Below are 14,785 nucleotides of genomic sequence, written 5' to 3'. Positions count from 1 at the left end.
CACACAGGAAAAGGGGGTTTGTATCAAAGGACCTGGGACCATGAAAGGGATGAAGGGAGGTGTCGCGCTGGGAACAGGATAGGATTCCGAGGCAGAGCCGCGCAGATGGGGAGGGTTTATGGCCCATGCATGAGAGAGCGGGGGTGACCAGTGCGTGGGGGGGGGTTGCTTGTGAAGGCGAAGAGCCGTGCTGGGGGTCAGTGGCGTGCAGAGGGTGGTTCTGACCAAGGTACCTAAAATGGCCGGTGTGCACGACAAAAAGTGTGGCATCGGGAGAGAAGGCAAGATGGCGCAGATAATGTTTACCAAACCGTATTAATTTTCCACAAACTGTATACTGGTAAACAGAAACCGCTTGACAGGAAATTGACAAAATATATGCTGTTTATCAGATACTAGACCTGAGGGCGTTCTCTTCTGCCCACCAAAGATAGCAATAAATAAACGCTATCTGTCCTACAAATATTCACTTCTCGTTTGTTTGAATTATTTTATAGTAAACACAGAACTTTTATTTCTGTTTGTCTTACACGTTTAATTTCTTTTTTTTTTAACGGTCTTAGGTGAGAAAAAGTGAATTGACCAAAAACAACAAGAAATGGAATCCGCGAAATCATTACTTCATTTACTTTGGGAATAAAAATTCACCTTGCAACATGTCAAACACACATCTCTTTTGGTGGGAAACGACATGAGGACACAAAATGTAGCATGAGTGCTGTCGCCGGAGTGTCACTGTTGCCTGTACTGCTGGGACATTGTTTTATTTCCTGAACAAAACTTCACGGTTCTGAAGCCTTCATGACCAGCTCTTACCCTTCCCAGCAATGGCGCATGCTTTTGACTCTGTACGAAGGGAAATGACCAATGCCACGCACCATAGGAATGCATCTGCTGATGGAAGCACAGCAACGAGACATTTACTAAGGAAACAGCACAGGCAGGTGAATGGCCACTCCAGGAGATTGCGGGCATCCTCGCCCATGGGAAGAGTCATTCTCATAAACTCCCCTTTGGAAGGTAAGGCGTCATTTCAGAGCATGATCTTGGGTGGAGTGTGATATTGCATGTGAGTGGGACGATTAATTCCCTGAAATACAGACTGTAAAAGCCACTCTTATTCATAGTGCAATCGTTATGGAAAACTACCACAATCTGCTCCGTGGCAGCTTTAATGTCTGAACACAGACAATACCTGTTTTTGGGCTGCCTTTGCATGCAGGTACTGCAAAACAAAGCCTGAGACACATGGCTCTCCACATCTATTCTGTCAACAGCGAATCAGATAGGTCCTAAATCTGAGTCTTTTTCTTATTGGTGGGTCGGAGCAAATTTCTGAAAATATGTTTTTTGTGTTTTTATGGGCCCACCGTGCAGCTGATCATAATAGCGCCCTATGTCATAATCGTTCTGACTGGCTGCTGGCGGGCAATTCAAATATCCGTGACACAGACTACACGTTACTTGTGGGTGTGCAATCTTACTGAGGTTTGTGTAGTTCTGCAGGAACCGCCTGCTTTTTTTCCAGAACGAAAAAGTAAATTTCAGAAACCGTGGATCCACTTCTGCTTCCTGCAAACTAAAAAGAATGCACAGCCACTGCTGTACAGATGTTAAATTAATCCTTATAATATTCCCATATTCTGCTTAATGCATAAACTCTCTGTACTTCATCTATACTTAGTAAAAAAACAATGTTTGGCTGTAACTTAACATGGCCTACTTTTGTCACTCTTGTTTTAAAAAATTCTGTGAAAAGCACCTGTTGAATGTAACTCTGCTCCAGACTTATCTGTTGCCTTTATGACAAAGTGATACCAAAGGGGATGATGGACGGAGCGTTTGAGCAAATCAAACACTCACCCCCAGTCAACTGATCTGAGTTTAATCCATCACCATTCTTTAGCTCACTCCATCACCCCAGTTCAGACATGGCCATATGCAAATCAGTCTGATCCTGTGCCTCATGGGAACAGTCCAGCCCGAACTGCCAAGCCATGTCTTCCCTGGACCGGAAACAAGCATCCTGGGACCGGTTTTCGGATTAATAATCCTCATCAGCCAGGCTATCCTGAATCCAGTGGTAGAGTGAGCAATGGAGCCACGTCTGGGCATACCCTGCTAATTTAGGGCGAACAAAGTGATACCAAAGGGAATGATGGACGGAGCGTTTGAGCAAATCAAACACTCACCCCAGTTTGGGATGCCAAAAAAACAGTCCTAGGAAGCTTGTTTCCGGTCGAGGGAAGGCATGGCTTGGCAGTTAGGGCTGGACTGTTGCCATGAGGCACAGGGTCAGACTGATTTGCATATGGCCATGTTTGAACTGGGGTGGCAGAGTGGGCTAAAGAACGGTGATGGTTTAAACCCAGATCTGTTGACTGGGTGTGAGTGTTTGATTGGTTCAGATGCTCCGTCCATCACCACCCCCGTTTGTACCGCTTTGTTCGCCATAAGTTGTCAGGGTATGCTCAGACGTGAGTCCCTTGCTCACTTTGCCGGGGGATTCAAGCAAGCCTGGCTGAAGATGGCTGGAATGTCAGAAACCAGTCCTAGGAAGCTTGTTTCTGGTCCAGGGATGGCATGGCTTGGCAGTTCGGGCTGGACTGTTCTCATGAGGCACAGGGTCTGACTGATTTGCATATGGCCATGTCTGAACTGGGGTGGCTTGGTGAGCAAAATAACGATCGATTAAACCCAGATCTGTGACTGGGGGTGAATGTTTTGCCATTGTGCAACATTCCGTCCATCATCTTGTGTGTTTTGCTGTTCACCCCATGTGGAAAAGGTATGCCCAGACGTGGGTCCTGTGCTCATTAAGCCACTGGAGTCAAGCTATCCTGGCTGAAGATGGCTGATAGCCACAAACCGGTCCTAGGATGCTTGATTGCGGTCCAGAGAAGACATGGCTTGGCAGTTCAGGCTGGACTGTTCCCATGAGGCACAGGGTCAGACTGATTTACATATGGCCATGTCTGAACTGGGGTGGCAGAGTGGGCTAAAGAACGGTGATGGATTAAACCCATATCTGTTGACTGGGTGTGAGTATTTGATTGGGTCAGATGCTCCGTCTATCACCACCCCCATTTGTACCGCTTTATGACAAAGTGACCCCTACTATGCTTGTCCATAGTCATGTCTCTTACTTCCTGCTGTACTATGCACATTCTCTGTAGTGAAACCCATTCACTCGACCCACAGCCCAAAGAAATGCTACTGTATGTGCTTTAGAAACATTCTGGGATGTTTTGTGCTTCAGCGATGTAGGTATTAAACCTATGTATATGAATGGGAAATTGTGGTTGCTACAGAATTCCTATCGGGCAAAGTGTTTACCCTTGCTAATCCTCAAGTGCGATCAACAAAACATTTGATGAAGAACTAAAATTATGTTTTGATTTACACAAACTATAATGGCAATTCATCTATAACCTGTCTGCTCGGGGACACGTGACATATTTGTCTTTTAGAGATAAAGAGAGAAGGATGTCATGAAATGTTGGAAAGGGAGATTTGGAACTAAGCCCAGTGGGCCATCCATATGTTGATCACTCTTAAATAGTTGGCTGCTAGCGCTACCCCTGCTGCTGCTAAACCCTCTTTTGGATGTTTGGTATGTTCATACTTAACCCTTCAAAACTTTTTTTTTCCACAAAAGGAATTCATGCCAAATGTGCATTCCTTTTTTCCAGCATTCTGGGGATTTGAAAGATAGTCAGGGTTTGTAGATTCTCATGGAGAAAACCATGAACATAGATAAATTATGTGTATTTAGATTTTTTGGGGGAAAAGTGCTGTGGAAGTAAGCCTACATCTTTTATTTTGTTTATAAACTGTATCAACAAAATGTTTGCTGTACTAGGGTCACTGTGCTGCCAATATCTAGGAACAAGCATCGTTGTATCAAAAACATTTTTTTTACCACTGATATTTGCATTTTTCTAAGAGGTAGCCCATTTTTCTATTTTTTTGTGATTTTAACCTACTTGCAGTTGATGGAGAAAACCAATGTAAAACCCACAGTTGATTCCAGAATGCTACATATTTCTGAAAAGTAGACACAATTCTAAATTAAGCAAGGGGTCTTTTGTGTAGAGTCCTCAAACCTTTCTCAATTAATCTATTGAAAATGAACATGAGGAGAAATAAATAGCCATTCTTACCGCTTTTTCGGTAATTGTTTTGCCACGATGGCTGATTTACAAAAGTAATATACCATTACATCCAACAGACCTCTCTGGTCTTGGCTATATATCTGGTTTGCAGGTTGTCCAAAATACTCAATACCCAGAGCCAAAAACATAGCTGCACCATATAATAACTGACTATACAGCAGATCACCTGGTAAAATATGAGCAAAAATAGGTATGAAGGAAACCTATGTATTTAATAAATCTGCATAAGATACTGAATTTAAAAACCATGCTTATTTGTAAACCTCTGAATTTGTGGTTAACCAGACTTCTTGTGATTCAGAGCATTTTGCAAAATGTTCTCTTTCTTACACACCAGCTTACACTTGGAAGCCACAAATGCAGAGAAATCCACTTGGTAATAACAAATGTTTGACAATTCTGTGCTCCCATATGCCTTCTAATAAAAAAAATGGTACCCCACTTGAGTGGCTGGGCCTAGTGCCTGTGAAACAAAATAGCTCAAAACACAACCTGAATATATCCCATTTCGCTCACCAAGAACAATGCTTTTTGTTTACACTGTGGGTAGTGAGTGAATTAAAACTCTAGCTTAGCCGCCACCCAGGGAAACCTATCGACCCTAGAAGTTTCTGAAAACTAGACACACGGTGGAGTCCAGGTTGGTGTGACTTGTGCAGCTCTCACAATGTTTTCTCAGCCAGAAGCCCTTGCAAGCCTCAAATTTTGGCTTAAACAATCATTTTCCTTATATTTTTGTGATGGAAAGTTCTGGAATCTGTAGGAATTCACAAATGTTCTACCACCCAGCATTTTCACATGTCGCTTGATAAAAAAAGATATCCCTCTTGTATGGGTAGGCTTGGCACCTGCGACATGAAAGGGTCCTGAACTCAGCATGGACAGATAACATTTTCTACTCAAAACGGACACTTTCTTGGAGTATGGGTAGCTGTGAATGTGGACCTTGGCTCATCCACCTCACAGGGAAAGCTAAGCACTGAGAGATTTTTGAAAATGTATACACCTGGGGAGTCCAGAGTGGTGAACCATGACGCTTTCATACCACAAAGCCCTTTCAAGCCTCAAATTCAATTTAAAAACACACATTGTCCTTGCCTTTCTGTAATTGAAAGTGCCAGAACTTGCAGAGACTCACAAAATTCCTACCACCCAGCGTTCCCACACTTGTCCTGATAAAAACAATGCCAAACTTCATAGTGCCCACACCGTCATCCGCTCCCACCCAACATATTACACATTTTGCCCATATAATGATTACACTGGACACATTGTTTATGGGTAAAGAACTGCTGCAGGTTTATTTTCATACAACAAAAGTATGACGTTCGTGTGTTATCTTACGGGCGATCCAGGGCAGGCAGCCCCTCGCTGCCCCGCCCGACTAATGAGCCAGCCAACATGGTGGGTCGACGCCCGGACAGTGCAGCACCTTTGTAGATCCCTTTCTGGATCACGTGATCGTGTCTTATACTCCCGCCCCTTTCAGGGCGGAGCGGTATGGCACACCCCCGGTTGGTCAGGCCCCCCAACCGCCCAAAGGACTAATGGGGCGCCGTCGCGGTTTTCCCGGAACCTCCTGCGGCTCCAGGTCTTTGGCTCAGGCCCCCTTACTTTGCCAGGCAGAGGTACCCTTACTGTACCAGTCTGCCGCAGAGGTACCCTTACTGTATCCGTCTGCCTCCAGATCGCCCTGTAACTCCGCCACAGCTCTGGAGGAGGCTAACGTCGACGACAGAGCCCCCCCATCTCTGAGTGTCTCACTGGCTTCCTGCAGCTTCAAATGCATCTTGCACATCCAACAGGAACATATCCATCCCAACCTTGGACAAGTGCACCCCATCTTTCTCATAATAACCCTGAACTTTCTCCTGAATCAATACAGGCCTGATGAATCCAAAGCCTCTCCGTTCCATGAACTTCTGCATAGACCTGTTGACCCTCTTACGTGAATGTTCTACTGCAGCTGTGGATCCCGCCCCCCCCACTCCCTACGAGGAACGATCTCTGACCACCATAGCTCGCAAGACTCAAGTCTATTGCTGATTGCCACAATGTTGGTTTGCATGGACTGTATCAGTGCCCTCCTCCCCTTGGTGACCAAGTCATTGCCCCCCAAGTGGATGATAAGGACATTGGGCGGGGATCCCCCTAATGCAAGGCGTTGCTCTAGACTGTTCCTTACGCTGCTCCATTTAATCCCTGGGGAGCCCATCCTTACAAACTGCGTCCGAGCGAACCCCCGGGTCCAATTCTTGTGTGCTGCCCACTGTTCCAACCTGGCAACGTATGAATCTCCCAGCAACCACACTTGACAGCCTGCTGAATAAAAAGGTGGATGGTTTAAGCGTTTAAACACTGCACACAATAAATAAAGCAAAGTATTAATGCTCACAACACACTTATTTACACCTCATTGCCTGGTACCTCTAGGGGCGAATGTACATTTGAAAACAATTCGAATGCCAACGCCCCATGCCATTGACACCTTCTCGCCCCATACCTGCCTGGAATGCAGCCGTGGCTGCGCCTATTCTGAAAGAGTGACTTGAAAATTTCCTCCCTGCCCCTGCGAGACCGGCCTTGGACAAGGCGGCCGCCATGATGCGATCCAGCTGGAACCTGGTCAGGGGCACCCCATCTGCATGTATAACGAAGTGCCCGGGATTTGCCGGTCTTATTTTCAAGTATTCCCTAACTGTGGTGACGGGGCAGTATCTGGGGTCCCCCAACACTTGTAGCACTACAGTCGTGCCCCGCCCTGCCTGGTCTGTCTTTGATCTCCGTATGCGGAGCGCCAGTGTATCCGTCGCACAGACATCCAGTATGTCCAAAGCCCCCCTGAATTGTCTGTCTTTGATTTGGCGACGAGCTCACTTACCCTAAAACCCCCGAAAAAAGCTGTTTTGAAAAGCCTAGCCTCGAAGGGGGAGTTAGTAACCTGTGGTACGGCTTCTATCATGTATTGCAGGGCTGGAAAATCTATTGGTGCCCTGGTGTCAGGGGTCTTTACCTCCTCCCTGGCCCACCCCTTCAGTGCCAGTGGGGTCGTATCCCCCGTTGAGCTTGGTGTCATGCCTCAGGGCAGCCAGGTGGCCATACACCCATGAATGGCTCTTGCCGGTTTTCTTAGCTGAAACCACAAAGACCTCCACTTGTTCTTCAAGTACCATTGCCTCAGCTTTTAACCCCTTCGATGCTCATGACGAGCTCAGCTCGTCATGAGGCACAGTGGAGCTGTGCTGATGACGAGCTGAGCTCGTCATGAACAATGGAGTTCACCATGGATCAGCACAGGAGGGGAAAACCATTAGCAGCCAAGGTGTTAAAGACTCTATCACTGTCCTAAATGTCTGCAACTGTGACCCATATTTCTTCCTTGTTGCCGGAGCCAGGGAGCGATCACCCATCTTCTTCAGTCGCTCCCCCACTGTAGCAGTCGCCATAGGGATGCATGGAATGGTGTCATCGCCGCCCTAGCCCACGGCCAGGCTTTCTCGGAAACTGAGCCACTGAAAGCGAGAGAGAGTGTCAGCTGCCACATTCTTCACACCCTCAATGTGTTGTGCCCTAAACTCAATGTTGCTGCGCAAACCCACCCTGACCAATTCTCTGAGGAAACTCAAAACCAGGGGGCATGTTATTGCCTGAACTACGGCCATGTTATCCGATCAGAACACCACCTTCCTGTTGCCCAATCTTTCCGGCCATAAGTGGGGTGCTACTATAATGGGAAAGAGCTCTAGGACTGTGATGTTTTAGGTTATCTTCTTCCGCCAAGCATTCGACCACCACATCGCACACCACTCTTCTCCCAAGATAACACCAAAGCCCTCCCTACCTGACGTGTCAGAAAAAAGGCAGAGTTCCTGGCTACCCGACCAAGGGGCCCTCCAAATGATAGTCCCATTAAACTGCTCTAAGTCTGCCCACATTTCTAGGTCTGCCTTCAGCCCGGGACCAAGACAAACCAAATGATGCTTCTTACTTATGTTGGCTGTGGCCTTTGCTAACTTGCGTGAAAACACCCTGCCTGCTGGTATGACGCAAGCGACAAAGTTCAGTTTGCCCAAGAGGCTCTGGATCACCCCAAGGTCGCTTTATCCTTGCCCAACACTGCCTGAATGTCCTGCCTCAGATCCCGGACCTTGTCAGCAGGGAGCCTAGATTCGTCCTTGATGGTGTCCAGCTCGATGCCCAAAAAGGTCAGGACCTGCGCCGGTCCCTCGGTCTTACCTGGGACCAGGGGAACCCCGAGGCGTCCCACCATTGTCTCAAAGGCCCGCAGACCCTCTGCACACTCCTGCATTCCTGCTTGACCAAAGAACAGAAAGTCATCCAGGTAATGCGTCACTTGTGTTATGCCATGGGTAATAGACAGGGCCCATTGTAGGAATGAGCTGAAAGCCTCGAAGTAGGCACACGAGACTGCACAACCCATTGGCATACAGCGGTCAAAGAAGAACTCCCCTCCCCATTTAAAACCTAGCAGGTGTTTACTGAAGGGGTGAACAGGCAGGATGCAGATGGCTGATTCGATGTCCGCCATGGCCAGCCACGCCCCCTTCCCCTTCCTTTTCACCATATCTATGGCCATGTCCAGCGGACAGTAAGACACCCAACAGGCCCCTTCCTCCAGCCAATGGTTCACAGAGTTACCCTCGGGGTAGGACAGATGGTGAATCAGCCGGTATGCACCTGGCTGCTTTTTTGGCACAACTCCCAGTGGTGAAACCAAGAAATGATCAAGTGGGGGGTTAGGGAATGGGCCAGCCACCCTCCCCAAGGCCATCTCCTTACTAATTTTTGCACCGACCACCCCAGGAAGTTTCCTGGCTGATTTTAGGTTCAAGGCGTCCCTACAACCCAAAGGACCTTTGTATGGTATCCAGAAACATCTATAAAACCCTCTGCTAGTAGTAACCTGTCTTTGTCAAGGGGATACAACCTGATAAGTGGAAGAATGTTCTGCAGTATGATGGGGGAGGAACCCTTGCTATTCCCAACTGGCTGCTCACAAATGTCTGTTGTAAAGGGGGCACTATTGTCAGTCAACGTTGAGATCCGACACGTATTGCTGCCTCTCTAGTGCGGGACTGTTTGCCTGGGCGGCGGGGGGCAAACCTTGGCTGGCAGTGCAGGAGATGGCTGAATGCTGGGCGCCACACTTGCTGCAGCTGTGTGCGAACTTGCAAGCCCTCCACCAGGTGCACCCCCCATTAAACAGCCTGCATGACCCTGAATTGAAATGCTTGGGCCCAGCCTTCTGGCCCCTCCCCTTGCCCCCTCGAAAGGACTGTTTGAAAGGCCGTCTGGGAAACTGCTCCCTTTTCTTGCTCTCTACCTCACCCTGCGCCCTGTATGTCGTCTCCTTTTCGTTGGTGGACCTGCACATGTGTTGCACCCAGAGCTGAATCTCTTTCTGATCCCACCCTAAATCCGGGCATATGGCCATTCTCTAGCGAAAATGCTGATCATAGTAAAACCAACCCATTCCTCCTGACCATTTTGCTTCTTGCTGAATGGTGCTCGCATATTGCACCAAGGCTTTGCTTTGATCGGGGAACTTCTGTATCACTACTGCCGCTAAAATATTGAACGCCGCTGTCCAATTTTCTAACGTTTTTTCTGGCCACCGCTGATACCTAACTTTTTTTCACATCTTGCTTTCCCCCCATCTTTCTTGTATCTGCGCCTGCCGTCCCATGCATCAACAGTGTCAGGATATCTATGTATTCACACCTCCATATCCCTTCTTTCTCTGCCAGCGGTACTTGCCATGCCAATGAACAACGGCCCGAAGCCAGTGGTGCTTGCTTGACTAACGGTCACAGTGCCCCTCCCGTGACCACATTGACCACCTCCCCCTGGCCATGGGTGTTCCCAGTCGAGCCGGGCTGTGTCACTTCAGTTACCACACTCGTAACTTGTGCGCTGATGCTAGGCAACACATAGTTGCTGGTTTGGGCAGGGGGCCCTATCGGCTGGTTGGCAGCGGATACTGTGGTTAGTGCGGCCGGCATGGTATTTACAGCAGTCCCTGCCCTAGATGTCCAAGTGGCTGGCCCAGCAAACGCCCCCTGACCAACTTTCACGCCCGTTACTTCTGTGGCCTGACCCGCCCATACTTGCAGCACCGCCGCCCGTGCCACCGCTGGGAGGACAAGTGGAAACACCTGTGGTATCGCCGCCATAGAATCCAATCGCTTTTGAAAGACTGACATTAGACCCAACATTTCGTCCATCGCCTTACCCATTTGAGCCAAGTCAGCCAGGCCTGTGGCCGAGTCCTGCACCACAACTGGTGCATTCAATGGCTCAGAGGCCTGCGTGGCGGGGGCCAGTTTCGCTTTCGCCGGAGGTGCCTCGGCCGGAAAATCCTTGCGGGTCTGCTTGCGATTACGCTCGGATCTCCACGGCTCCTGGGTCGAGGGGCCCGCCGCGTCGTCCGGTGGGGTGACAGCTACGACGTCTGAGTCCTTCTGTCTGTGCACCTCAATAAATCCTTGCGCCCACACTGGTCCCTTCGCCTTGGCCATGGCCATGAATTCCTCCCACAGCCCATCCTGCGGCGTGCCCTCTTGTGATTCGTCCACACAGGTCACTTGGGTGAACAACGTAAAGGGGGTCCTGAGTCCGTCCATCCGAAGTAGGCTTCTGCCCTTCCGGGTCCCTACGGGTGAAAAAGTATATGAATGCGTGTGGAACCCCAATTTAGGGCTGCCTCATGGCTGCACCGCCGAACTCTCGCACCATCGCCCTCCACCAGACCCGCACACCCGCGCCCCCCAGGTCACCGTACCACGCTTTATACCTGGCTTCTGACTATTTTTTCGCTGAACTGTCAAGCCGGCCGTTCGTTTTCTGCCCACGGTGTAGTGACTGACCTGAAATGAGAAGGGAAAATTTCGACAACGGTTTACTACCCTTCTTCTGGGCCCTGTGCCACCCAGTGGTTGGGGTACTATTGCGTAAAAGTAAAGACTGTACATCCTCGGCTTCCTTTCACCAATATTTAGAGTAAATCCTATCCCAACCCCTTATGAGCACTTAAGGGACCTTGCAAACCCAGCAGTCGGTTTTCGCTGAAGCCAAGGCCTCCCTAAGCACACCTCCCCTAATGACTAGCACCATTGAAGGCGTGTACTGGTACAAACAGGCAGGTAGAAAGAGCCATAGCGCACTTATTCTGTATTATTCCCAGGTGTCCAGCAACATTTACCAGCGTGAAGAACTCTTTCTGTTTTGGCGTAATGGTGGTCGCGTGCCCAGACAGTGGGGGACCCCTGCGTATCTAATAAATGGGGAACGGGAGCACGCCCCGCCTCCACGTGACGCTCTCTTTACAGGGCTCCCTTGCGAGAGATGGAGTCCCAATGCATTAAAGTTATGGAGGACGGGAACCCCACCCCGCCTCCACATGCCCCGCCCTTTACGGGGCTCCCTTGCGCGGTAGGGAGTCCCGACGCATTGAGGTTATGGAGGACGGAAGCCCACCCCGCCTCCACATGGCCCGAACAATGCGTGACACCCGAAGAGAGGGCGCCCCGATGCCAACATAGTGGAAGACGGGAGCTGTTAGACGGACCGGGAGGGTCGGCCGAGGACAAGAGGAGAGGTCTCCGGGGAGAGCCGTCTCCAGCGATCGTACAGACGAATAACTTCCCCCCCACAGACGTACACCACACAAGGATAAGGTTTAACGTTCTTTATAAGCAATCTTTAAGTACGGTAGAATGGTACAAGGAGGTCTGGACTCAGGGGTCCCCTCGATTCTAGTCTCTTGGGCGGAAAGGGGGTAGCGGGACAGTCTTGTTACCAATCTGGTAGTTGCGATGATAAGATGGATAGCTCACAATCCTCGAGCTCGGCGTTCTTAGATGGACGGGCCGCGGCGGAGCCAGCAGGTCCCGAGATGATCGTAGGTAGCGACGGTCCGCGGCGGCGCCATTAGGTCCCGGTGAAGATGAAGGGTTCAGAAGGTTTGCGGCAGCGCCAGCAAGCAGGACAGTAGTTCGCAAGGCAGGGCTACGGCAGCGCCAGTAGTCCGTCAAGGATGAGTTCGTCACGGTGTCTCTCGACTCCAGGATACAACTGCCTTCCTGCTCTGGAGCTGCCCCAGTTATAGGTCTGGCGCCCTTTGATGTCCGGACCCTCGCACTTGGAGGTCGGGAGGTCCGGGATGAGGGAGTCCAGACACCCAGCATGGGGGTGGAGCCAGCGCCCGGGGGAGCTGGGGGCGATCGGCACCTGGCGGGGGAGAGCCATCGACACTTCTTTCTCCCATTGACCTGCCAAGTGGGCCGCTCACCTCCTGGGTGGATGGTGGTGCCGAGATGTCGGGGCCTGGCCAGGCCCAGGGTTAGGGTCGATCTGAGGCCACGCGGCCTCGGGGTGCAGTGTCCAAGATGGCGGCCGGGCCGGGCGAGGGAGCCGGTAGTGATTCGGCCCCATGATGCAGAGATGTCCGGGGGCAGGAGTCCCGTATGAGACGGGGTGCGGGTTGAATCTGTGGGTAACACCGGGAGGGCCGGGCTCGGGCCTTGTCATGTGGGGAGGAAGCAAGCCCTTCACGTGGCCTGTCCAACATGCGTCCCCCCCAGCTGAAGGCGGGGAGAGTCACCCATCCCCTTGGGGACTCTCTTCGTCGAGGCGGAAAAAGCGTGACAGGCCATCTGCGTTGGCGTGGTCTTGCCCAGGTCGATGTTCCACAGTGAAGTCCATTCCTTGCAGGGAGATGGACCAACGCAATAGTTTTGGGTTTTCCCCCCGCATCTGCATTAGCCACTGCAGGGGCCGATGATCTGTCTGCACCCGGAAGTGGGTACCAAAGAGATAAGGCCGGAGCTTTTTGAGGGCCCACACCACTGCGAAGGCTTCTCTCTCGATGGTGCTCCAGCGTTGTTCTCGGGCCAGAAGGAGTCTGCTGATGAAGTAAAAATAAGTAAAAGTAAAAAAGAGAAGGGAGGCCTCCTTTATATGGGTATAAGGGACAAGGAGGACTAAGTGGGAAAACACAAGGAAAGTCCCTGGGTTATGTACTAACTTTGGAACCTAAGTGTAGTGCGTGTGTACCAAAAAGCTATGCCCCAGTACTGAAGTATGCATTCATAATGACACTGTAATACACCAAATTTATATAAATTCTAAAACAGAAATGTGAAAATAAGAAATCAAGAACCTTAGATGTTGTTGTTTTATCAAAATAAATGTACAGTTTATTACAATATTCACAAGGTTAAAAACAATCATATGCACAGATAAAAATTAATAAAATATCACAATGAGTTAAAAACAATGAGTTTCAGGAGTCACAGTTTGTTTTCGTTGTCGACGCTGCCGACGACTCACCGAAATGCAGCGTCGACAACGAAAACAAACTGTGACTCCTGAAACTCATTGTTTTTAACTCATTGTGATATTTTATTAATTTTTATCTGTGCATATGATTGTTTTTAACCTTGTGAATATTGTAATAAACTGTACATTTATTTTGATAAAACAACAACATCTAAGGTTCTTGATTTCTTATTTTCACATTTCTGTTTTAGAATTTATATAAATTTGGTGTATTACAGTGTCATTATGAATGCATACTTCAGTACTGGGGCATAGCTTTTTGGTACACACGCACTACACTTAGGTTCCAAAGTTAGTACATAACCCAGGGACTTTCCTTGTGTCTGCTGATGAAGGCCACTGGTTGGTCAAGTCCTTCGGGGTTTAACTGGGAAAGGACTGCCCCAATGCCATGGTCGGAGGCATCCGTTTGGACGATGAATTCCCGACTGTAGTCGGGGGCCTGGAGCACAGGGGCAGAGCACATGGCGGCCTTCAACTTCTCGAAGGCCGCTTGGCAGTCTGGGGTCCAGTTGACCTTCTTTGGGTGTTTTTTGGACGTGAGTTCCGTGAGGGGCCCCACAATGCTGCCATAGTCCCTCATGAACCGCCGGTAGTAGCCGGTGAGCCCCAAGAAGGCGCGGACCTCGGTCTGTGTGATGGGGGGCTGCCAGTACTGGATGGCAGCGATCTTGAGTTGAAGAGGGGCCACCAGACCGCTTCCCACTTGGTGTCCGAGATAGGTCACGGACCCCTGACCTATTTGGCATTTGCTGGCCTTGATCGTGAGGCCGGCCCGTTGGAGGGCCTGCAGGACCTCTCGGAGGTGGTGGAGGTGGTCGGACCAGTGGCGGCTGTACACAGCGATATCGTCCAGGTAGGCGGCACTGAATTCCTCTAGTCCCACCAAGACCTGGTTCACTAGCCGCTGAAAAGTAGCTGGGGCATTCTTCATGCCGAATGGCATGACCTTGAAGTGGTAGTGGCCATCAGGGGTGGAAAAGGCGGATCGTTCTTGGGCCCTGGGTGTGAGACCGATCTGCCAGTAGCCCGCTGTCAGGTCGAAGATGCTGAGGTAGCGGGCAGCTCCCATGCGGTCGATTAGTTCATCTGCTCGGGGGATGGGGTGAGCGTCGGTTCTGGTGACAGTGTTCAAACCCCGGTAGTCGACGCAGAATCGGAGCTCTGGAGTGGCGCCGGGGGCGGCAGCTTTGGGGACCAGTACCACTGGGCTGGCCCAGGGGCTGTCTGAGGGCTCGATGACCCCGAGC

General features: G+C 50.1%; 1 protein-coding gene across 1 annotated transcript in view; it reads left to right on the top strand.

The window, feature by feature from the left end:
• Nucleotides 1–651: 651 nt before the first annotated feature.
• The window catches only part of LOC147660886 (PDZ domain-containing protein 7-like), a gene marked incomplete at its 3' end in the record, with an annotated part of 489,505 nt that continues 475,371 nt past the window's right edge, over nucleotides 652–14,785 (top strand). The window contains exon 1 of the mRNA XM_086951444.1: nucleotides 652–1,020. Within this exon, the coding sequence (XP_086807570.1) occupies nucleotides 828–1,020 (193 nt within the window). The remainder of the gene's footprint in view (nucleotides 1,021–14,785) is intronic.

The sequence above is a fragment of the Lissotriton vulgaris genome, unplaced genomic scaffold (assembly GCF_964263255.1).
Source record: "Lissotriton vulgaris unplaced genomic scaffold, aLisVul1.2 SCAFFOLD_1420, whole genome shotgun sequence".
NCBI classification, from domain to species: domain Eukaryota; kingdom Metazoa; phylum Chordata; class Amphibia; order Caudata; family Salamandridae; genus Lissotriton; species Lissotriton vulgaris.
Note: the sequence above shows the minus strand (reverse complement) of the source record. Positions and strands in the feature narration are given on the sequence as shown.